The sequence below is a fragment of the Tympanuchus pallidicinctus genome, unplaced genomic scaffold (assembly GCF_026119805.1).
Source record: "Tympanuchus pallidicinctus isolate F22 unplaced genomic scaffold, pur_lepc_1.0 scaffold3, whole genome shotgun sequence".
Lineage (NCBI taxonomy): Eukaryota > Metazoa > Chordata > Aves > Galliformes > Phasianidae > Tympanuchus > Tympanuchus pallidicinctus.
Genome location: NW_026294747.1, coordinates 30,665,156 through 30,690,709, shown reverse-complemented (window position 1 = coordinate 30,690,709; position 25,554 = coordinate 30,665,156). Strand labels below are relative to the sequence as shown.

General features: G+C 38.0%; 1 protein-coding gene and 1 long non-coding RNA gene across 6 annotated transcripts in view; one reads left to right on the top strand and one right to left on the bottom strand.

The window, feature by feature from the left end:
• CDIN1 (CDAN1 interacting nuclease 1) overlaps positions 1–4,073 on the top strand; it is a 112,982-nt gene extending 108,909 nt beyond the window's left edge. The window contains exons 11-12 of the mRNA XM_052693920.1: positions 1,233–1,383; positions 2,167–4,073. Of these exons, the coding sequence (XP_052549880.1) occupies positions 1,233–1,368 (136 nt within the window). The 3' untranslated portion in view covers positions 1,369–1,383; positions 2,167–4,073. The remainder of the gene's footprint in view (positions 1–1,232; positions 1,384–2,166) is intronic.
• The window catches only part of LOC128085913 (uncharacterized), a 126,763-nt gene that overhangs the window by 85,295 nt on the left and 15,914 nt on the right, over positions 1–25,554 (bottom strand). For 3 of the 5 annotated variants that reach the window (XR_008209152.1, XR_008209150.1, XR_008209154.1), the window contains one exon: positions 7,352–7,422. This is a non-coding gene — a long non-coding RNA (uncharacterized LOC128085913). Of the gene's footprint in view, positions 1–7,351; positions 7,423–7,529; positions 7,910–21,215; positions 21,301–25,554 lie in introns of those variants that run through there. The other 2 variants (XR_008209153.1, XR_008209151.1) reach the window with 2 other exon arrangements.

Genomic DNA, 25,554 nt, shown 5'->3' with positions numbered 1-25,554 from the left:
TGATGCCTGTTCCGTTACATGAGCACATCAAATAGAGTTTTGCCTCCATTATTGAAAAGAAACCATCCTAATGAAGCCAGTCTGGCACTGCCCGCATCTCTAAGTGCTTGGGTTGTCTGCTGAATGGACGTTTACTGTGCATCCCCCTAGCACATTTTTATTATATTTAACAAAAACTGGCTACCATATTGGTTGAATACTAAGCATAGCTCTGAGTATAAACCATTACATGACATTCTATTGAACTTTTTCTTGTACAGACGGTATCTAACAGCTCATCCTGCTCTGTTGTTTTTGGCAAGTTCACCACGGCATATAATAAATCAAGGAAAGAAAAAGCTTTTTGGCCTAATGTTGTACAGACTGCTGTAATGCTAGACTACAGAAAGCAGTTCTGTTTTTAGACATCCTTTTACTAACCCAACATTCATAATTTATGATTTCACTGTAAAATTCCTGCAACACTACACCGAAAGTAGTGCTGCCCTTTAATTAAGTGCTCTCAGTAGGAAAAACGTGAAACTGATGTGCAAAACATATCGCAGTACACAGTGATTGATAGTGATTACTTCTTTATGAACCCAGCCTGAAGGTCTGAACTTCCTGATGGGTAAAATAGTCCACAGGGCTACTTCCTGAGATTGCCTGGTGGGGATCAGTCAGAGTTAGTAATATTGGAGGAATTCCTCAGGCGCATTTCAGAGATTACAGCAGATACTTTCTGCTTCTTTATGAATTATGTTTTACACTAATAATTACCTCAATAATAATTCATTGTAGAAATTCTCTGTAACGATTCATTATTGATCTTCATGGTATTGTAACTTGTGTGAACAGGGATTTGCATCAGCCCCTATATTTCTAATGCCTGGATGTCCAAACCTGAAAAAGCTGAGTCCTGGGCAAGAAAAACTTCTTTTTGTCTTAAAGTTACTAAATATTATTTAATATGTAAGATGCAAGTCTGTTTTTACTGTTCTGGGCAGAGTATGCAAGGAAGAAAAAAAAAAAAAACTATTGTAGACTGAGTCTCTTAATATCATTTGTATTCATGAAATCTGGCATTAATGATATATATCAACATTGATTAAAATTTGAAAACTAAATGGAGGTCAAATACTGTCTCCAATTCTGTAGTGATATTAACAGAAGATTTACTTGTGTTGGAATTGCAGAAGTGGGGAATTTAAAGTTCAGCTAAAACAATCACATAAATTCTTTTTGCTTGATAGATTTGGCCCTGGATTAGTCATCTACTGGTATGGATTTATTGAAGAGCTGGACTGCCATCGTGAACGTGGCATCCTGCTAAAAGACTGCTTTCCTACTGACATTGTGACTCTGCGACACAGCATGGCTCAGCGCTGATGGTGGGAGGAAGAGGTAAATCCGGAAGCAATTTTACTTTCCTGCAGTGTAAACTAATAGCAGCATCTGCCCTGAACTTCAGTTGAACTCCTGCTGCCCGTGCTTATGCTACTGCCTCTTTACACAAATACATCAAGAGTTTCTGTTTTGCTTCAGACCTCTGTTGTGATCAGCCAAAAAGACAGATACAACCCACTCATTATCAGCATTTCTGTCTCTGTCAAACAGCTAGTTTCTAGATACTCATAATCTTTCTTCCTTCCGGTTGGCTTCTTCTAGCATTTTAAACAAAGACAAAAATACAGAGGCCAAAAGGAGCAACTTCCAGTACTTATTTCTGTTACGGTTGCTTTTAAAAACATGGGAGTTTTTTTTAAGGTTTTACTACAAGTTTATTTGATACTAGTGATCTAGCTGAAACACCTACCCTAAGGTGGAAAATTGGTAAAGACTGTTATTCTGGGACTTAAAACAATACAGTATGTAGCTCATAAAGCCCAATAGGCAAAACAGAATCATGTAATTTCTGGCTGTTATAGTAAATGGCCAGATTTTGAGAGAATATTTAGTGTGTTTCATTGTTGTCGGGCTGCTTTGGAAAAAAAAAAAAAAAAAAATCAATAGCTAACTATTAAAAAAATAAAGTTAGAAGGTTCTTAAGGGGGAGAGGTGAAAAGCAAGGATTTAACTTAAGCATATTAGTCTGTGAATTGAGTAGCATGTATTTTTTTTTTTATTTTTTTTTTTAAATAAAAGTTGAGTGATGCCAAAATAACTTCTGTTTTATCTTCCCTCTAGGAATCCATAACTTGTACTTTTTCTTTTAACTGACTTTAAGCAAGGAATCTGTTCATAACCCCTGTAGGTACTGTAACATGCAATTTTCTGGCATACTAAAATCTAAAAGAATAACATAAAGAGGCTCTCTACATGGATTATTTCTGAAGATTATCTTCCTGGAGTTCAAGAAAGGAAGTTCAAAAAGATAAAACGGCACTGGACATATAAAGCATACAAGTGGGTGCAAGTTTCCTGAGTATTCATGTATTCCTGTAAAAGCATCACTTTTTTCCTCCTGGAATCACCAAGACTGGAGGTACAGCGAGGTGGGTGTTAAGCCTTCCTTCAAGTCTTAGAAGGTTCAATCTCATTCTCTTTGTATGCTCAACACCACCCAGGCAGCATTATTTAGTCTCAGCTTTCTTCTCTGTATTGGAGATTGCTTAATGGGAAAAAGAAGTTAATTGGGCTTGATGCTACTTATTACACTTTATTTATGTTAGTAAAGAAAGGACAAAGTATTTGAAAGGATAAATGAGAGTTCGTAAGTATGTTCACCACGTTCAGATTTTCACAGAAATTAGGCATAGGTACAGGACTGTTCTGGAATTAAAGGTATGATAACAGTCCCCTTAAAGCACAAGTTGATAACCTCTTCCATAAGGAAAGTGTCTTTAAAAACATTACTGTGCCTATTCATCTTTTTTTCAGTCGAGGTGATACTTTGTGCATCTACATGATTTCAAAAATCACATGCAACCTACTTGCAGTCCTACTCTAAGTCTAAAAAAAATTACTACTCACTTTTTTTTTCAGATGCATACACAGTATTTGTTTTGAACATTTAGTTGTCACTTCAAAACTCTGTGGTAAGCATTAGACTGGAGTTCATCATTTTGGCAAATCTTTCATTATCAGGAATTAAATATCTTTAGCCTTAGTGCTTGTCCCTTGTTGCAGAGATAAGCTAGTATAGCTCTGTTACGGTGAGAAAGTAGCTAGTGTGTAGTGATAATTTTCTTAGTTTTGAATGTGTGGTGGTTTGAATATTTTTTTTCATACCTGCAACTTATTTGTGTACAGCTATTTCAGGTACTGTGCTTAGCTTATTCTACCTGACCAGCTTTATGGATCTGCACATAAAGATACAGAGAAACAATCTGTGAAGTATATCTGCTTGATGTTGCTGCATTTAGGGTGTTGCTGCCCCTGGGACTTTTAACTGTAGTTTAGGTTAGCAGAGAGTGCAAAAATCAAGAGAATTAAAAAAGAATTAAGAACATTATTATAGTAGAAAACTTAGAAATAATGAATGTCTGTGAGATAAGTTTTAAGGGCGATTTGGATTTTTAGCTAGTGCATATGCTTTATGTTGTATGAAATCATTTAAATCAGCTTTTACAGAATGCACTAATGTTGTTTTCTTCTTTTTGAATAAATTAAATTTATCTGCACAGATGTTGAAAACTCTGCTCAACCTCCATCAAAGCTTTGCTTTATTTGTTTTTACATCAACCAAATTTATGTGAGGACACATAGATAAATCAGGTTAGCCTTGTATTTGTTTATTTATTCCTCTACCTAATGCTGCGACATAGCAGGTTGGAAAGCAGAACAGCTGTCTTTAATCAAAATTTTGACCTAATCTTTATATATATTGCCCACTTTAGGAACCTGTGTATTAGGATGAAGCTGAAATAAACCACAAAAAAATTACTGTTCTCATTTAATCACATACAACCAAGCAAACTCTGCCACCACAAAATTTATACTGTATTGCTATTTTAAATGCTGAAAACAAGGTTAAAAAAAAAAAATAAAAACTTCATTATCTCTACCTGTATAATGTCCTTTGTCTATTTCCTGCTTAAAGTTGATGTTTATTTACATCTGATAATATTAAAGAAGAATACTGTTCCTTTGTGGATTGTGGGTTCTTTTTGTTCTGTTTGTTAAATGTTGCTGTAGTCATTAGAACTCTACCATTAAAGCCAAATCCAGTTTTATGGAGTATTCTGTGGAGTGTGCTAATGAATTATGCCATGCCAGAAAACAGGAGCGTGCATAAAACTAAATGATGTTCTCACTAGCATATATAGGCTTGCCAAGCATCTGCTCTTACAAATGCTGTCACAGGGCCTGTTCAGAGCTTTGGAGATTGGTACAAATTGTGTTGAACTAAAATTCCCTCACATCAGCGTAACACTATAATTGTTGCAGGGCACATTGAGCAGTCCAAACTAGAAATAAAACACTTTTAGCATTTCTCTATTCTGGGAGATCATTATTAACATGAGTTTAACAATACTTCCTAAAGCCAGATCTGAGCTGCACAAAACTTCTGCTCCTAAGCTGAAAAAAAGGAAGCATTCCTGTGCTTACCTCACTACTTTTTTTTAAATCAAAATAATAGTATAGATAGCACAGAAATAATTTCTAGCCTGTTTTGTTGTATTTGCTCATTCAAAAAAACTGTTTTCTAGTATTTGCTTTCAGGTTTTTTTCCAACACATCTTAAATTTACTCTACCATCCATGCTGTTAGAGAAGACTACTCATGGCCCTTACCATTTCCCTTCTTGCCATTTTCATTTTCTACCTTATTTAACAGTGTCTCATTTACTCATTTCATTCAGTGTCCTTCCATTTACCCTCATTCCCCTTTTGAAGAGTGTATGGTTTCTACATCTGAGGAGTGCTGTTTCCAGTTCTGTATACACTCTCATCCACCATCTTGAGCAATTTTGGGTTGGTTCTAACTTAAATAGCAGCTTTAGATACCTGACAGAGCATCTCAGATTTCCTTCTATTGTACTGTTGTAATGCAGCAGTGCAGTGCTGTTCTTCATTCTCTTGAAAGGAGGATCTATGGAAGTGAAAGGTTTAGCTTCCTTTCTCTACCAAACTCTCCTTGGCTTAGAAGGGAAAATATGGCCAGCTCCCTGTTTCCAAGTCACGGTTGCTCCGACAAAAGCTTGTACGTCATATAGGTTATCGTTTACCAGAGCTGCTTATAACTACTCCAGAGTCAAGAAAAAAAAAAAAGAAAGAATTGAACTCAATTCTCCCTTTTACTTCAGCTAAAGTAGTCTAACTTGCTTCTACTGGGATCTTCTGAATGCTGAGTGAGAATGGGTCACAAACCCATTACAGACACACACTTGTTATTTCAGAGATAAGGTTATCTATGTTAAGACCTATGCTGCTCAGGTATTACTGTAATATTACAAAATTAAAGAGCTGGCTCCCTGCAAAAACTAACAAAAAAATTACACCTATTGTGTTATTCTAAATCACAGAGGGCCAGTTGTTTCAGGCTTACAGGTTATTCAGAAATAACTGTTTTATTACATTGACAAAAGAAGAAACCTCAAGGGCTTGCTCTTTACAGTTGTGTGATAGGAACTTAAAGTGTGCCTGCTGAAAAATGAGCTAGCTAACAATGGAAGCTTGGCAGCAACCTCACCATTTATAGAGAAACCGTCTATCTAGTACGATCTGTATAAAATAGACCTTGCTTAGGTTAGTGAAAGGTCAAAACTAAGACAAAGTTTGGATAGTCTAAATGCGTTACTCAAAACTAACTCTCCTGTGTATAGTAAATATTATTTGAAGCTGTATTATTAAGAACATGCCAGGATTCAAAAGATTAAATAAGGAAGATGTAATTATGAGCTAAATAATAAACAGAGCAGTTTTAGTCCCCCTTGTGTTTTTCACTTTCCTGCTATTGTTTCATATGTGGCTGTTATACAAAGAGTAGCTTAGGTCAGCTACTATAAATTATGGTTTTTGTACAATAGTAATCTACTAAAATTATTTCAAAGCTGGATCAAAGAGCTTCAAAAGACTTTGTGAAAACTTTTCCACATAATAAAAAGACTTCATTTGGATATCCTATTTTTATCACGATCCCGTTCTTGATTTAGAGTGTATCTTACAGTACTCAGTTAACTGTGTTGATATTATGCTATTGGAACACAAGATCTGCATAATTTATTTGCAGCCTAAAATAAAATGTGGAATGGTAATATCAAATAACCTCTTTTTAAATGCATTACCTGGTATGTTTTTCAGGTCAACTTAAACAAAAACAAAAAACAAACAAACAAAAAAAAAACCACAAAAACACACATAGCCTAAGTGAAAAGATTTTCAATAATAAATTGAAAAACAAGACTTCAAGTGAAATTTTACCTTTCTTCCTTTCACAATATTAAAATCATGCTCACAGTTATAGCAATTATTTGCAATAATAGCAATAGTTCTGCTCAGCAGCTTTTAGCTGACATCACATCCTCTAAGGTATTAGGCTCTCCTCCTGGACTTTCTCTCTCACTCCTGGCTTTCACCAAATGTGAACAATCACACATCATCTGCACAGATCCATAGATGTGGCTTTGTGATGTCAAAACAAAATGAAATGTCAATGCAAGTGCATGGAGACAAAGTAACAATATTGAAACCGTGTCAGCACACATCTAGGGAGACCATGTTACTCTGTCAGGGTGATTTTAGGAGGATCACTTTGAAATGTTAAAATGAAATGAAACTAAGTCAATTAGGTAATAACAATTGAGGTTCAGGGATTAATTGAGGGCCTAGGGTGAAGCCAGTGACCATTAACCCCAGCTGGTTATTAATTCTTGAAGAAATATCCTTTGCTAAGGTTGTTCTTATTTCAAGGAGGAGGGTTTTTTTTTTTTCCTATATTGTGTAAATACTTTCCAACATTGTCTCTAACAACGATATCACATAGGGCATTATAAGGCATATTAGTGCTAACTTAAGTTTTTATAGACAGTAAATGCACCTAGCACCAGCAAATATTTTTTTCTAAATAGGTATAATGACATTTTAAAAATCTGACTTGATGTCCTGAACCATGTTTACCTCTAAGAACTTTCTAATTTAAGTAATGTAAGCAAGGAGATGCATTCTCACATTCTCACAGCATACGTCATGCGCATTGCACAAGTACTCATCATAAAGCAGGCATGTGAAGCAAACAAGAATTACAGGACTTTATCCAACAGTAATGGCATTAAGTAATTATTTCTTTAGAAATGCAAAACTATCAGCAAGTCGGGGTTACAAATTTTCTACAAGTTCAGGCTTCCAAACTGTATGAATGCAGCATAAAGACATAGATATGACTTACGATACATAACATTCATTCAATAGTATCAATGAGCAATTCTTACCTGGATCAATGTTTGTTTGATCCATTGGGCTATACAACATAATGTCTGCAAAGTCTCCCTGAGTCCCTGCCCTAAGGAGAAACGACATTGAAATAAAATTGTTTTCTATATTTATTGATTTATTTATAAGCATATTTACTACATCTAATAATTATTACTACTAATAAAAATCAGCTACCCTTTCTTCTACAGAAGTCATAATTATTTGCTTGCTGTTTATAAGCTATCTTGGTAGAGGTCTTCAGCAAAGGGCAACAATTGTGCACATATCCCTATCTAACACAGTGGTATTCCGTGTTTAAGTGGTGAGGTGTGTACAGAGACAGTTCTGTGAATTGACAAGTAACAGTGACATCAACAGGCATGGCAGGGACAAGTGGATGAACCTGAGAAGCCTGCAAAGGGCCCTGCATAGAGCCAGGTTTTAGAGCTTGAACTGTTCTTTTGTGGGCTCTATCTTCTGTGTGAAGCTAGAAGTGCTTCAGAGGTGTTACAGGCATTTCTAAAAGCACTTTGAAATTTTCAGCAGAAGACTACTGTGGGAATTGCACGATTTGTTGTTACCAGAGAACAAAAATTATATAGAAATAGCCCCCCCCCCCACTCCCCCCAAAAAAAATCCTTTTAGCTTTTCCATAACAGGCATTCACATAACACTCTCTATTTTGTACTCTCCCTCAGCAAGATAACTGCATAACAAGCAGAAAAAAATAAGAATGAGTCTAATCAGTTTGTTTCCATATGCACTTTAAGAATCTTCAGTGTATTTGGCATTGCGTTACATAGAAATGAATAAACACTTTTAGGAAAAAAAGATGGTCTGGCTATACATCTTGAAAATAAGGTGCAGATGGATCTGCATCTTATCCTTCCTGACACATGTCTAGATATACAGATCAGCCTAAAGATCTGTCCAACTTATTCTTTAAATCCAGTGATAGAGATGTTTAGAAAAATTAATAATTCACCCTTACTTGGTTAGAATAAAAAAATCTATTGTCTGAACTTTTTTGCTATACAATAAGCCTGTTAGATCTCATCCAATTCTAAATGAATAGAGACTCTGGCACCTGCCTTTTTTTTCTGACCTTCACTACATTTGAATATTTTTCTTTCAGCTCAAGCTCTTCCAATATTTTTGTGAAAAGATTTGAGATTTATAATCACAGTTGATCTTCTGCAGCAGTTTCTTCCAATTGGTCTGTTACTTTGTTCTGCTTCTAGAAATACAGTGCCTTATTTACAAAATCTCTGCAAATATATTTCCATAATAAGTTGATGGCTTCTATTTAGGCTGGGGTTCTTTATATTGCCTACATGCAGATTATCCTCAAGTCATCATTTCTTCATCCAGTTCTTTTCCTTCTCAAAGACTATTGTTAATACAAGTAATGCTATATTGTAATGGAAGTTCTGCAATAGTAGCAGGGTGGCACAATCCTAGACTGCAGCAAATGAGGGCACAAGCCCAAAAGCAGCAGCTATGGACACAAAAACAAAGGAAGAAAGAACTGCTTACCTTTGGAAGGCCTCAGGTATACAGGGATCTCCAGAGAGACACCCTCACCTCCACTGCCATCCCTAAAATGAGGTCTGGGAAGGAGTGGATCCTGACTCCTTCTGGTCATCACTCAGGTACATTGCATGCACCTGAGCTCCCCTGGGTTGGTCCTGTCTTCCCATCAGGTGCTCAATTACTGTTTTCAGGCCATGACTTAGCATTTCCACTACAATACAGTTTTGGAGTATCTTCATGGAATCCTCAGAGTTGAAAGGGACTTCTAAAGTCATAATGCTAATACCAGATATCAGAGATATGTGAGTTGCAGCCTAGTTTGGGAAATAAACGTTTACTTAAAATATATAAATAGAAAGACATCTGCTAAATAGAGCCCAAAGCAGCAAGTTCTTTCACTTAGGTATGTATTTGCCACAAAGCTCCAGGCTCTGAGTTCCTGTAGTTGGTTTGACTGTTTTCATGAACCTATTACTGCTGAATCAAGTTCTCAGCTGTACTGATGAGCTGATGTCTACCTTGCAAAATGTAGGAGGCTTCCAGTAAAGCAAGTTTTCCTGAGCTTTCTTTTCACCCGGACCTTTCCGTAAGATTTGCAGTAGGAAGCCAAAGAGGTAAAGAATAGTAAGAATGGGTTGTGCTCCAGCAAGCCACAGCCCTGGGAAACTCAGTGTTTTCTGGTTTGACAAGCAAACGTGTCAGAGCAATGTGAGATAGTAAGTGTCACAGACTGGGATTTGTCTCCTATCTACCTAATCCACACTGTCCTAAGACTGAAACAACCCTGTCCATGAACACTTTGCAAAGCAGTTTTTTTGTTCCTTGACCAGAGACAGATACTTACTCAAATAAAGCTAGTAATAACTACAGACAGATTAAAATAAAGTCTCTCAGATTTAAGCAACGGGGGGAGTTTCAATTTTGTCTAAGATGAGGTATATCTTAGACTGCAAGAAATAACACTGAAGAGTCTATTTGGAGGTTTATTTACTCCTTTTAGGCAGTTTTTAGTATGGCATTTGCAGTCTTCCTGTCCCCACTTTACAAGTTGTGCATCTCTCCCCTTCATTGTTAGTCAGGCACACCAATTTATATACTTACATATACATTTATACTCCAATTTATACTTATTTATACATAGCACTCAATTTGTAAGAGCTCCATCAGGAGTGCTCAGCAGACTGCAAGCTGGATTTCTCATCCTTCTTCCTCTCTGCCCCAGATGACGTGAAAGGGGCTACAAGTCTGTTTCTGATTTCTTTCTTATCCTACCCTGCATTGATAGATTAATCTAAGAGAACTGGTGCAGCTCTGCTGGCATCTGCGTTCAGGAAGCCATGCTGATTTATGGTGGCTGAGAATTACCCCCATTATTCTTACATAGGGACTGTACTTCGTTCAGCCTTAAGTCTTCTGCTGAGGTCCTGGCATGTTAACAAGCCACCTTTTCCAAAGTAGGCAAGGTAATTAGGCCCCACCCTACTTTCTCAGGCATCCTCTAAAAGTTACAGTTACTGTTTTAGTAACAGCAATCCTTGTGCCACAGCAAGCGCAGCAGCAAGCACTAGCACAATAAGCAGCAAGTATAAGCTCAACTTCTTGTGCTTAAACAATGAGCTCAGAATTTCTGTGTTCCCCAGTGCTCTGTCACCAATGAAACTGCTTCATGCTCACCCTGTAGCCTTGTTTTACTCAGTATTTTTTCCCCACATATTCAGTCGTAAAATTAGGAGTGAAATATATTTAAGAAAGTACTGTATCATGCATCTTGCTGCTTCCTCATCCTTCCCTACTATACTAGTTCAATCCAATTCTATTTCAGAATCAGCTACCCAACACAGCTCTGCTTGTTTCACACAAGGAAACAGCAGCCTCCCTCTACCCTACACTCACCCTGGCCAAAGTCTTTCTTGCAGTGCAGAGACTGTCCTAAGGAGCTCTTCCACATGCATGGCAGGACTCCCAAGAGCATTCTAGAGTAGCCAACTGTGACACCTCACAATATTCATGTATGCAAGTCATGTTTTTAAATGCTAGCCAGGCAAATATATTGCCAGCGACCCACTAATGGTATTAAAGCAGAATGTTACAACTGGCTTCCTCTGTCTATGCAGCCCTTGCCCAATCAGCTCATAAGTGATGGCTTCCTGTTTTTATAAATAACAACAGCTACACTGCAAAGTGTTTTCTGATTTCTTGGCCTCATATTTCCTCAAAGATATCAAAAATTATTTTCCTGAATTCTTGTGCAAGGTGTGTTTGATGTGAATCAAAATCAAAAAGGAACAAAGGAAAGGGCCCATTAAAGGGATGAAATCTTAGGTTTGAGCCCAAGTCTTGATAGTCCAGAGACAGAAGAACCAAAATATAACTCTTTGGTTTGATAGATTTAATTTAGACTTGTACACCATCTAAATACTTCCCATTTGCTAGTGTGTGAAAAATTGAGATATTTTTAATTAATCATTTCAACATCTAGTTCACTTTCTTTAAAGTGAGAAGTATGTATAGAGAAATTACCATTGACCACAAGATTGGACTATTTTCTTCTGAAATATCCTTGATCCTTGATATCTGCTTAAGTTGTAGAACCAGGTCTTCTCTGCTGTAAATCAGTACTCCTGCAGCAACTTCAACACACATACATATTTGCTGATTTAAAATTACTGAAGTTCTGGTGGCGTAATTTAAAAGCCAGTGCTTGGAGAAGGAACACAGAGCTGGTATAGTCTCTGCCAGAACATCATGAGATACGTATTATAGGGTACTGGCAAGTTTTAGGTATGTCTGAGTGGCACAAAGTGTGCTGTATGGCAGATGAGCACACTGAAGATGTTGAGATTTGTCATGTTATAAAAATTATCTTTGAGCTGATAAAGTTACCTATGTGCCATTGTTTATCTAGTCAGAAATACATATAAACTGTTACTTGAATTAAAGTAAAAAAAATGCTTGCAGCCTTCAGAGACACAACTGATTTGTTCCAGAATTGTTCTCTGACTGATACAGCATGTTTTAAGATTATGTTCATCTTCTAAAACATATTTCTTGAGTCACTGAGCTCATCAGACCAAAAAAGTGCTGAACTGTTTTCAAATAACAGTGCATGCTGATGTCAAGTTGCTTGCAAGACACAGATCCACCATTCTTCCATGTTCCTGGACATATGAAAGCTGAACAAAACGTGTATCGAAGGAGGCTAAAGGTATGGCTGACCTGAACCAAGGAATGAAGGTACATGCAAGAGTCCTTTAATACACTTTTTTTTACTTCTTCCCATATTCCGCTCGTCCTTACAATAAACCAACCAACTTGAAGTTTGTAAGACTAAGGTTAAGGAAAACACAAGGTGGCCAAGACCAACAAAGGCATAGACCTGAAAACATCACCAGAAAGTCCTTTCACAAAACACCTCCAGATTCAGAAGATTCTTATTGATGGCACAGACTTAATGTAACGGAGTTACAAGGATGTAATTAATACCAAAAGCAGTCAGGAAGACTTCCACTTCCAGGCTAATGTGTAAAGTGCGAAGATGAAATCTGAGCTATCAGGTCCTGCAGCAAACTATTAGATCTGCACTTGCAAAATATCCTACTTGCAAAACTAGCAGGTTTGTTACATAAATAGCTCAGGCAGAATGAATTAAGAGACTTCTCAATTGCAAGAAGAAATGATTTTTTAAGGAGTGTCTTATCTCTGACTAATCAGATATCAAGACAAAAAGTCCAACAAGCATGATAGTAACAAAAAAAATAAAAAGCAGATACTGCTTACCTCAGGTTCTAGATTGATTGAGATTGAGAGCTTGGATTTATACAGTTGATTTGTGCTAAACAAGTTCTACTCCTCCAAGTGAAGCAAAGTCATACTTAATACAGCTGAAGCTGTAGGGATTCAGGATGCCTTCCTGGCCACAACATCTGAAACACATTACTGACGTGGTCCACAACTACTGTATGATGCTGTCCTTCAGCTGCGCTGTTGTCAGTACACAGGCAGGCTCCAACCCTAATAGCGATTCCATCTGGGACAGACTTCTAGAAACTTTCAAAGGCTTATAGCTTAAAGCATAAAATCACTGTGTGAAACTACACATCCAGTTACCTTATCTGAGACCAAACAATTCAGCTAAACAGAACAATGTAAGAGAACAGTTTTCACCACAAAGTGTGTACAAAGCCATAAACTTTGTGAAGGTGCCTGTCTTGGACAGCCCAAGTGATGAAGCTGAGAATAGTAGAGTTAATAATAGCTACACAACCCCGGTGTGCTTCTTACCTTGTTACACTTTGAAAGGAATTTAACTTCACAGCTAATGGAGCAGATGGACTGTGGTAACCAGGCTGAAGGGGATCACAGCTAACAGCCTCCAGGTACAATTGTAATAATAGGCCTGTTACAGCAATAACAGATTAAATACCTGCCCTTGACTTCGAGGTGTACTTGTGTTGTTTAGATACACACATCTCATGCTGAGAAGTCTTAGTGAATAACATGTGTCCTGCTACTATTATTTAAGGATTGACAAATTATTTTGACATAAATAATTTTACAACATTTAAGGCATTCGTTTTCTTGCTGTTACTGACACAGGTAAACCCAGCCACTAAAATAAAGCTTATCGCCAAAGACTGCTCTGAAGTAAAGCACAAAGGGCAGTTCCACAGCTTCTAGATTCCTTGTGTGTGCTTCAAAACTTCAGTGTTTTGCTTTCTTGGTTTATCAATTCTTTGAGTTGTTGTTTTTTTGTTTCCCAAAACATTCAAAGGCAGAAGAAACCAAAATATTTGCATTCTGTTTTTGTACTTGTGTACTGTGACGCAACTTTCTCCAAGGCAGAGATGGATTGCTACATACTGGATCTGAAAACTGCAAATAACCAGCATATAGATTTGTGTCAGATTGTCCGGTGAAATTCACTAGTATTAACAGAATTAGCACTTTCAATATTTTAGCCCTCTCTCAGCTCTAAAAAGCCTTATAAAAACTCTCTAAATTAATTCAGTACTACCACTAATGTTCAGTGGTGAATGTTGCACACTTAATTTAGAAAGTTTCTAAACTCTACCTAGCAATATATAACAAGGTATCTGTTTCAGTATATAAATTCCAAGAAATTGTTTGAAGAGTGAGTCAGACTTTTCTAGTGCAGTCAACAATAGCTTAAACTTATCTTTTCTAAACATCATTTAACTAAAATTCCTGTGGAATAATTGTTAAGCCAATTACCACAGCCTGAGTGCCTACAAGTTTTTCACTAGTAAACAGACACAATTTGAAATATATAAATATATAATCTATATATTGAAATACAGAAAACAGAGCCCTCTCTCAATATACTTGCATGCAAAGGCAAGTGGCTACAGAACCTTCTTGGGATCAAAAAGATGCGAGTAGGACTTCAATCCCATGGGCACATTTAACAGTCTTCATAGATTCATAGAACCATTAAGGTTGGTAAAGATCACTATAATCATATAGTCCAACAGTTGACTGATCACCCCTGTGCCCCTTATACCCTTTTCTTGAAAACAAAGCAAAAGGTTAGTTTGCCACAGTCATTTTTATGCAGAAAACCCAAGCTCTATGGGCCAGAAAGTAAGAAAGAGAATGAGAATCACAGTCCTATGTCAGGTATGTCTTCAGTCAAACCTAACCTTATCCTTCACATGAAGAAAATCAAATACATATTAATGCACTTACCAAAATGCCACTGTATAAGAGAAAGAACAGCAACTCACTCTGCTCCCATATGTTTTCTATAAGGAAGAAGTTGCTATCACTATACTTCAAGTAAAGATTGATTGACTCACCATATGTAGGTTTGCTTTTTGAGTCACATATAGACAAAACCCCACAGGAAAGTTTCTGTAACTTCAAGATTCTAGTCATCAAAGAAACCTGAATTAGATGGGGCAAGGTAATTTTATAGTCAAGATACTTCGGCTTGTGGGGAATTCTGATGTCAAAAAGCCAAGGGGCTGTTTGCATTGAACACCTGAATAATGAGCTTCTGGAACCAAAATGAGACAGAATGGTGTTCTTAGTTTAAGGCATTTAGATCAATTCCTTTTAGATCTGACCTTTAAGGGAACTAAAATAAAAGCTACCAAAAGAGAAAACAAATAGATTGACTTTTTTATCTCACTAGCAATATACTTGATGTTTCTGATGAAATGGGAGATGTTCCTGGAAGCAGTGAATATTTTTCACATTATATAAAGTTAAATAAAAATACTCTAACTAGAAATACTGTAAGTTTTGGGGATCTCATTCTCTATCTTTCCCTGACACTCAACAGCATGTCCAATTTCTTCAGGCTTCTTCAATGCCTTAGCCCAACTAGACTGATTTAAAAACAGAGCAGCCTGGTTCCTCCAATATTCAAAGATTCAGAAGACTTAGTTTCTGTATATTTGTTTGCCTTTCAACCTTTCTACTCTCTTTATGCTGAAATGCAGTCAGAGCAGCCTTAGTTTCTCCATTTACCATAGCTCATTACTTGAGGAGGCCCTGCTGGTTTAACACGCAGACATCAAAATCACAATGGATCTTAAATGGCATTTTCTGAGTATGCCTTCTGTTCAACCTTTCTGAGTTCACCCAGACAAGTGCAGTTCTTGCATGATTCAGCAGTATTAGCAGTAAGACAACATTCACCACATAAGCAAAAAATTGTAAGCTTAAAAACACTCGCTTCACTCTTCTGTAGTTTGGGAAGTGAAGTCTAGCACAGCAAAAAAAAAAAAAAAAAAAAGGAATCAGATCTACTCTTAATCTGTGAACAGCTCTCTTGATGAAATCTGTCATGTTTCTGGCTTCTTTTGTTCCTCATGAAAAGAGCAAAACTGTTATTTTTTCAGAAAGAATTTCCAAATGTTTTGTCTTTCTTAATGTTTCTTTATGATACAGTTCATCACTGCAGGCAAATCTGTCTCATTCATTAATTTTTCTATTGTCAAAACAACGTAACCAATAGTTTATAACATCACAAGTTTTGGACATCAATCATAATATAGAGACTCCCCATTATGTACAGGATTGTCTGTTCCAGTATGTTTGAAAGCCCAGACATGACTGGTTATACATTAATCTGCTGCTACAAACACCAAATATTCTGTATTGAAGTAGTCTATTAATGGCATATGAATTTCTGCATTACTTTTTCACTACTCGTAGTTTTCCATTTGGCACAAAAGTAATCACTAAGATCACATATTTTAATGCTCTTTCTGTGAATTTCATATTTGATGCAGGACTTGGCAAGTCCTCTCAAGTTGGGTTTGTTTTTTTTTTCCCAGTGCAAGCACCTCCCAGCAATAGCCAGCAAGCCATGCAGACAGAAAACACAGGATTGGTCCACCACATTAGGCAGAATACTCCAGTTTCGTCACAAGGAGTACAGCACTTGCAAACCTCACTGCTCTAGGCATTTCTTTATCTTTCACGCGTCATCTTCTTTATCTGGCAGGGTCTTATTAGATGTCTTCTCACTAGCCAGAAATACAAGATGGATCTTCTCTTGAAACTATCATCCCTGATATCCTGTATGTAGCCACTATCCTGGCTTAGCTGAAGAAAGCAAGTAATAAGGGAAACACTGATTTGCTTTTTTCCTGTTGACAAAGTGTCACAACTATTCAAAATCTCTTTCCTGTAACTGGTCCTGAATGAGACAGCACAGTGAATTAAATACTACAGGATAAATTCAGAAGTGTTAACTGAGTTCTGTTTTGTTGGTTTTTTCCTCCCCTCTTTTGAGTAGAAAACTGTGTGCTTCTCTTCATCCAGTACCCAATTCCTGCTAGCCCATGTTCCTTCATTATGAGTTATCTGCAGCTTCAGAACATTTGACTGAGGATATTTCCTTGCTACTGCTTCTAATGGAGGTCCTTACATCATTGGTATTGCCTATCCCTGATGTTGTACACATGTGAAAGCTATCTTCAGTTACCACTACAGCACTTGTGAAGAAAAGTAAAGCATTAGCCAAATTTAACCAAAGAAAAAGGAAAGGGAAAACTAATGTTCACCACATTGAGAATTCAGATTAACCTTGTGCTTCTCTTTTGCTTTGAAAAATGTGTAAGCCATGATCTTAAATCATTTATAAACTCCCTGGCTTTAACTTATTAACATACACTGACCGCATGAGAGCACCATTTTAACCTTAAGCTGAAACACTAATAAAATGCCTACCTGATACCAGATATGTTCAATTTCTAATTTTATTGCATTATTATTCCAGTGGATCCCAAGCACATCTGATTGAAGTTACCATAAAAGTTCCAAATTCAAATTGGATATGCAACCAAATAAACCCCATTGATCACAACAGCCTTGAACTCTGGGAAATTCAGATCTAGATCCAGACTTTGCAGCTGGACTCCATCCCTGCCTTAAATGCAAATCAGAGTGTATTGCAACTGCACACATCATTTACAGGAAACACTCAATTCAACGTACTTTGTTAAGTGTTCCCTCCTTTATTTATTCCCAAATTCTGACCCACCTGTTCACAATGATACCTAAATTCAGACTTTTCTGCCTTTCTGAACCAACCTTCAGCATGCACGCATCGTTTCTCCACAGAATAAACAGTGCAGCAGTGATCTGAATCCCAAGTTCTCCCAACAACTGTTTTGCATCTGAATAATTGCACCAGCAGTAGTGGGGTTGCTTCCTTGTTTATATGGGGGAGGGATGCAGTTGCAATTGTAGCCCATGACTATATCATACAACATGAAAAGCCTTTGGACTATCCTCTCAGCTGGTATAAATAAGCAGAGCTCTATTGGTTTCTGGGTGAATGATATTATAATTCAAATCAGAACCATGGTGTTTGTTTATAGCATAACAAAGTATCACAGAAGTGTGTATCCTAAGCCATAAAGCACTGCAAAACCTAAGAATCTAAGCTTGGATTTCAGTGACTCCACTGAAGTTATGCCTATGTATTCCAGGACAGCTGTGCTGATGTGCACCAGCTGAGAATCTGTTTCTAACTCCTAGATGACAGCAGAACCCAGCTATAGGAGAAGAGGGCAGGGGTGGGAATCAGCCAGAGTACCAACCTCTACTGCTGATAAATAGGTATCAGCCATCTCTTAAACACACAAGCATCTCTCTCTCTCTCAAAAGGAAGACAAGAGGATTAATAAGCACATGGAAAAATAATACAAAGACTCTTTCCTTAAGGAATTTCAGATGGGTGCTTTGTTTGGCATTATAATACAAAGGATTTTTACCCTGAATAACACCTCACCAGTTACTCATTGCAGGCTCTCACACATACAGTCCTCACAGTTCAGAAGAAACTCTCACGTAAATGCCTTTCAGGACAATATATGCACTCAGTTACCTTGCCATCCTATGCTCAGTTAGCAGAAGAAATCACCCTCTATTCAGCACACCCAAAAAATCCCAAAGCAGTCAGTAGGAATAAGCTCAAAAGACAGTTTGTTCCAGTACCACTTCCATGCCATTCAACCCCACGGGACACAATGCAGTATGTGAAATCACTCTGCTTCACAACAATTATGTAAGAGAAATCACATGTGGTATGAACAGAGCATATAATGAAGAGCAGCAGTATTATATTCAAATAAACCACTGGTTATGTCAAAACTAATAACTTATTTACTGTAGTGGACTCAGTAAGTTAACAGATCCAATGAACCTAATGATTTTATTATCCACTTCTTTTTTTTCTCCTGCTCTTTGTTGAGACTGGAGCCGATTTTTTCCAGGATTCATGTTTATGCAATCCAAGCATATTGTTATTTGCTACTTTCTGCATCATCATTTTGGCATTCTTAGTTGAGAAGATGATGACGGTTCTGTCTAAATGTTAAGGGAGGGGTTATCACTGACACAGAAGATTATTAGGCTTGATGCAATATAGGGAGCATTCACAGTCAGAAAACAGCATCTTTCATTTTTAGGAATGGAGGTAATTGTGCTTTGTGACAGTGCACATCCTTAAGATGTTACGTATCATCGCGTACTTAAAAAAGCAGTACACTTTTCATTGATCTTTCAGTTTCATTTTGATTTAAAATGCAGATCTTTCCCTCCATTGAAATCTTATCATTTTTATTTTAAAATGTATCGGAAAAAATCCATTTCAGACACATGCAGTGCCATAAATTACTTTTTGTGGTTGAAACAGTATTCACTTATGTCATGGGCTGAACATCCTCCTTTAATAGAAAGCTATTTATTGCCACCAGCTGCAGTGCTTAGCTAAGAAAGTTCTTGACACTGGCAATTGCTTTTTCAGCACCAATGCTTCCAGCTGCTAACAGGGGCTTCTCTCTTCAAATGCAGCCCCGCCCTCTAGAACTGCTCCTTCTGGTGCACAGACAGCTCCTGTCATTGTTACCTGGCACAGGAGCTGGGGAAAGGGATCCAATCTGAACCCACGACTGGATGAGCTCTTGAGACATTGATCTCCTACATATTTAAGAGGCCTTGGCAAATACCACTGACTTGAAAGCTGTCAAACGCATTCAGAAACTTTATTCATCGGTAATGAGGAGGTTCCAAAATTAAGATGCACTTTCAGCTTGTGAGCAAAAGATGCTTTACATAACTAGCCTCAGATTCAGTGAAAGCATTCAGTAGGCATCACAGCCACGTATTCATTGATCTCTATTTGTTTAGGCTTCAGAATAGAGGAAGCTAGACAAAGACAATTACTCTTCCTCTCATGGACTGTTACTATTTCTCCACAAACACAGCACTGCCATTTTCTTCGGCGTGTGTCAGTCAGGAGCACTGAGGAAGAGGAGAGAAGTGGCAGTGGCACCAGGTGTCCCACAGGGCAGCAAGGGTACCATGCATGGTACTTCTGTGAAGTGTCAGCACTCGTGCAGCTCCTGTGTACACTATCAGTACAATACCAGGGTTTGCATTTGTAGGAATGCCTTGCTCACAGCTGCACTCCCAAAAAGTCATTGCATGCAATTGGTCTCCACTAAGCAGCACTCAGTGGCTGGAGGAGGCTAAACTATTTAGCATGGAAAGGATTCCTCTCCTCCCATAGAAAAGAAACGTACAATAGGTCAAAGAGGAAGGCTTCTTTCCAGTATAGCAGGGATACCTGTTATACAGATGCCTGAACCACTGCAATCTAGAATATGTGAGGGAGGAAGGGTGGGAGGAGCAGGCCCTGAGCTTTCAGTTTCTCTTCTTTGCTCAAATCAAATATACGTATTTTTACATACAGATACATTTGAAAAACCTAGATCATTTCAACTCTGCAATGAGTTTGATTTTTCCACATAGTTAATTGGCAAACATTTTCAATCTTCTTATTCTCTATGAAAACTAATACATGTAGGTTCTATTTCTTTTTGAGATAGATTACCAAAAAAATCTGATCTGCCCATTATGCAATTCCTTTACATATTCAGAGAAAATTAGAGACCCAAATGCTGGAGTTATTTATAGGTCAGTGTACAGTTAGTCTTTATTACCTCACCCCTACAGAAAACCCAAAACAGCTGTTAGCAAGTTACTTTTCCCCTTCACATCTTTAAGCTGGAGACATATATGCGTTTTCTTACAAACGAAATAAAAAACAAACCAGCACAGCAATTTGACTACAAGCATTAACTGTGACTTCACAGATTTCATAAAGCACTTCATGAAAATTACTCTTTTCTTTGCATCTGTATTCTCCTTGGGATGTAATCTGGACCTTACTCTGCCCCATATCCTGATGCAATGCCAGTATCCACTTCTCCATCACTGGAGGAGTTCTGTTCCACTACACTGACCCTATTTTAGCCTCTTCTTAGCTGGAAGTGCAAGACCAGAGATGCGATAACAAAGTCATAAAGAACAGGACCCTTAAACAGCTCTTCTCCTCTGTTCCAGCTGGACTTCTGCCAACTCAAATGGATGAGTGAGGGCCAAAAGGCATTTTTAGTGCAACTCTGTATTTAAGGCTAAATTATCCCCTGGATGACTCTAGAGTCAATTTACGGGTGCAGAAACTAATGCACAATAGAGTTCAGAAAGACTCTACAGCCCAGTTTTGGAAATGCCTAGACACATGCCACTGGTAAGGTAACATGGGGGAAGAGAAGGAAACACGTATGGAACTTTTTTTAAACATATTTATTGTTTTTTAACAAAACCAAATAGAAAGCTACTCTGATTTCCCATTATATCAAAGAAAATTTGGTCTATGATTTTAATTCATACTATTATTGCTTAGAACTGTAATTTAACTCAGCAGACAGGTTGCCCCCTGAGGAGTTTAGCAGTTCAGCAGCGCGACACTTCTCGTCTCTACAAGATGCAAGAAGTATTGTTGTATTGTGCAAACATACACACCATGATAGCGGTGGTGAGCAGGAGCCTCCTTAGCTCCCATTCTCCCAAGAGTCACCTTCCAGCTTTCCATGAACAATGCTCTGCACTGGGGAGTAAGCAAACCAACAGAAAGAAAGCCTGCATTAGCATACATTCCCTGTTTCTTTCACGTCAAGAATCTTAAAGAAGGGGCAGAAAAGCTGTCCAAAATGCAAAGTACATATCTGTGTTTAGTTAGCTGCCATGTTACATGGCAAACTCAGTAGGAAGCTTGTTTTTACTTTCCATGCAAGTTGCTCTGCTGTAAGTTCTGGGACATTTTTTTTGTAACCCTTCCTAGGTGGAGAGCATCTCTCTTCAGTATTTACTTGGGATTAGATCCCTTGAGATTCCCTGGGTAGCACTGCTCAGTACATATTTTGGGAGTTTGTTGTTGTTGTTTGGTTTGTTTTTATTCTCAATACTCTAATTTTTAACTATTGTTGTCAGCTGATTGAAGCTGCCACAGAAAACAGTTAAGATTTATTCAATTCTGAAATCATACTTTGAGGAGGACAACAGAAAAGATTCAGATTTTCAGATCAAGTCAATTGTAAATCAAATGAATAAAAATATTTTTGAATAATAAACATGCAGGTGCAGTAACATTCTCATTTCATGGTAATATTGTCTTTCCTCCTGCACATCAGAACTCACATGCATAAATTTCTTAAATGCATCTTGAAAAAAAGTTTTTCTAAATCAACAACAACAAAAAAAGCATAGCCCAGAGGTTGAGAGCGGCTAAGTGAGAAACTGTTAAAGTGAGTTTAGTATATTTTACTGCTATTTCAATAAAAGTTATAGTTATGACCATAAAAAAAAATATAGCTAAGACAACCACATAGAGTTATATTGTCTGGCTGTTAATCCTACTTGCTTTCTTGTAGGTTTCACAACTACCCACAGCTTTCCTTTCCATGAAGCACAATTTCCCATATAAACATGATGCTTTAGTGGTTTATCACTTAAGGCTGCAACTTGGGCATCACAACGGGCGCCTGTATCTGCTCCATAGGAGCGCGAACAGTACTCAAGATTCTAGTGAGGCAAAACAAACAGGCAGGAAATGACTTATGTCACTAACTAAAGGAGAACCCTGTCTCAGCCACAGCCCACACAGCAGTTACGACTTGCATCCCAAGCTCCTCCAGCATCTCAGTAAGTGCAAGAGCTGAAAGGCTGCTGGAGGTGCTTCCCTGCATGCAGCTGGTCAGCATGGCAAACAGAACTTGATTTGTTCCCTGGAACACAGTTCCCACCAGTAGTTGGAATCAACCACAGCACCCAAACATTGCATAAGACAACTTCTGTCCCATTCACATCACTAAATGTGAAGAGAGTTTTAGGAAGACTTTATTGCTCTCTTTCAACACCTGAAAGGTGCTTACAGCAAGAGCGGGGTTGGTCTCTTCTCACTGGTGACAGGATGAGGGGAAAAGGCCTCAAGTTGCACCACAGCAAGTTTAGGTTGGATATCAGGAAGCACTTCTTTACAGAAAGAGTTGTTAAGCACTGGAATAGGCTCCCCAGGAAGGTGGCTGAGCCACCGTCTCCAAATGTGTTTAAAAACCACTTGGAAGTGGTGCTCAGGGACATGATTTAATGGAAGCTTGTTAGGGTAGTATGGTTAGGTTGTGGTTGGACTCAATGATCTTGAAGGTCTTTTCCAACCTGAGCAATTCTATAATTCTAAAACAGTTGCACCAGATATTTAAATGAAAACCTTATAGCAACCCCAACACCAGCTTGCCTGTTGAACAGTTATGAAGAGGTAGCATATTCAGCTACCTTATAGAGCACATTTTTATGCTGGTGATTCCAAAAGCAGATAAGTAGGGCAAGCTTTTTTTCTGCCTGAGGCAATCTAACCATCTATTCAAGAAGCTTAACTAAGCAGCCTAATTTCTAGATACAAGCATTCAAACTTCCCATTAAGTGACTGTCAGAGACTTTCCAGAATCTTTTGAACTGACCTATATTTAGCACATTTGTAACTAGCCCTAAAAATGAAGCACTGGTAGAATTTTAAACCAGTAGCCAAGCATTCAGCAGTAATCCAAAATGGATGATCCAAAATGGATCATTTTATGCCTGAGTTGCCTAACTTGAAATAGAGAATGGGCCAAGGTTTCAGAAATTCTCAGGACACATCTTGAAAAAATTTGATTATGTGAGTGCTTCAGCAACAGAAGCAGTGAAGCAAAAAATGTTCCTGCTTACAGTAAGTGCTGTTGTTCAGTCCACTTGGGAATGGCAAGCTTGTTCTGTTGCTTTATGACAAGAACATGAACACGGCAGACATGAGTAGCCATATGTTGAGACCTCAAAGTTACAAAAATATCATTAAAAGCAAGAGCAGTCTAAAATTAACATAATCTAGACCAAATAAAAGCATAATATCATGCAGGTAGGATCCCAGAATACACAAGATCACACAAGGGAAGAAAGCTCCAAGTTATGTAAGGGTAAACAAAAATTCTCTCTTGAAGACTTGATGCAGTTGGATAGGCATCTCTGAAAGTAAAGAATGATGGGCAAATAAACAAATGAATCACTCTATTGAGAATAAAACCACATTTTTATAAGTTAATGAAAGTTAGGAGTTTCAAATGCACTTTTTCTTCTGATTCTTGTATGTTTTATACAGTTTTGCTGTATTTTGGATGACCTGAATAAGCTCGTCTATGTAATATATACATCAAGACACTACTCAGGAATTGCAAGATGGTTTTGCTAAATAATTCCATCGAGGTTTTACTTGGATGCAGGTGGAAACATACAGTTAAATGCATGTAATACAACAGAACATTTGAGTATTTTTTTGGACCATAAACTTACCTATTACAAAATTCCTGTAACATTCCCTAGAAAAAAATTCCAAAAACATTCCCTAGAAAATCAACTGCAGCATCAAAGTGTAAAGAAAGTAGTAAGAACACCACGCAGAATTTAATGTGAAGAGTGACAAGTCAGTGTTAATGAGAAAAGAGTCCATACTATGGATATTCATAGCCAAAACCAACAAACTTACTTCCACTAGGACTCAAAGAATAATTTTTACTGTAAGTTCTGGCATTACCAAATGTTACAAAAAGGAGGCTGCTAGGGTTGGAAATGAGAAGATACTTCATCTTCAGCCAGAATATTAAGCCCATTCCAAAGCTCACTTGAGTTACTGGAAGCCTTTCCACTGTCATCAGTAATACCATTTTTTACTATTTCTAAACTTCCGGAAAAACAAAGATCTGAATGCATCAATAAATCCCAGCAACACAGCCTGCAACAAGCCCTTTCCACACGGTTTAACAGTGAAAGAGTTCATTCTCAGCATGAAATTTTATGACTTTAACCCAGGTAAGAAAGGGAAAAGCCCTTATGATTTGGCTCACATATATTATTTCTCATGTTTGCTGATCTGATGAATGCTTCAAATGCACATCATGGAGAGCACATGTGCCTCCATTTCCATGATTACTGCAATAGTAAAGAGACTGCCTGCAGGTTGGACCACACAACATCTGTAGAATTGTAGGACCATGGAAATCCCAAGGTGGAAGGGCAGTTCAATTCCTGGCTCCCCACAAGACCATTACAAAAAAAAAAAAAAAAAAAAACCAAACAACTACAACCAAAGTTTCTGAGGGAGTTGTCCTAACACATCTAGAACTCCTGTAGCCCAATCCACCATACCCATTGCCTAGGGGTGCCTGTTCTAGTGCCCATCAGCCCATCCACCTTCTGTTGAAGAGCCTTCCCCTAAAACCCAACCTAACCAGCCCTCCAGCCCCCCCAACACAGCTCCGCACCATTCCCTTGGTTCCTGTCACCATCACTTGTCACCTTGTGAGGAGGTATAAGCCACCATAAGTCTACAGCGTGCTCTGCTCCAGATTGAACAAACAAAAGGACCTCAGCTATTCTTATAGATCTTGCCCTCCCAACCCTGCACCATCTTTGTAGGCCTCCTTTAGATGCTCCCTCATAGCCTTATGGCCCTGTTGTACTGTGGTGCCCAAAACCACACACAAAGCTTGTGGTGAGTGCACACCAACACAGAAGGCAACAATCCCTTCCCTTGGCCAGCTGGTGATGCTAGCCTACAACTTAGAGGAGATTTCACACCTAGCTTACCTCAAATCCTAACCAAGAACACCACTTCAGATGCCGTTGTAGAAGCATATGCAGCTCAGAGGAATCTCACCAAAGGTGTGCATACCACAGCCAAAGCACAGAATTCAGCTGAGAAGGCTAGTGCTGGCCACATTGGCCCCTACAGGCTATGAGTACCTCAGAGCAAAGGTCAAATGGAAGCTGCTCA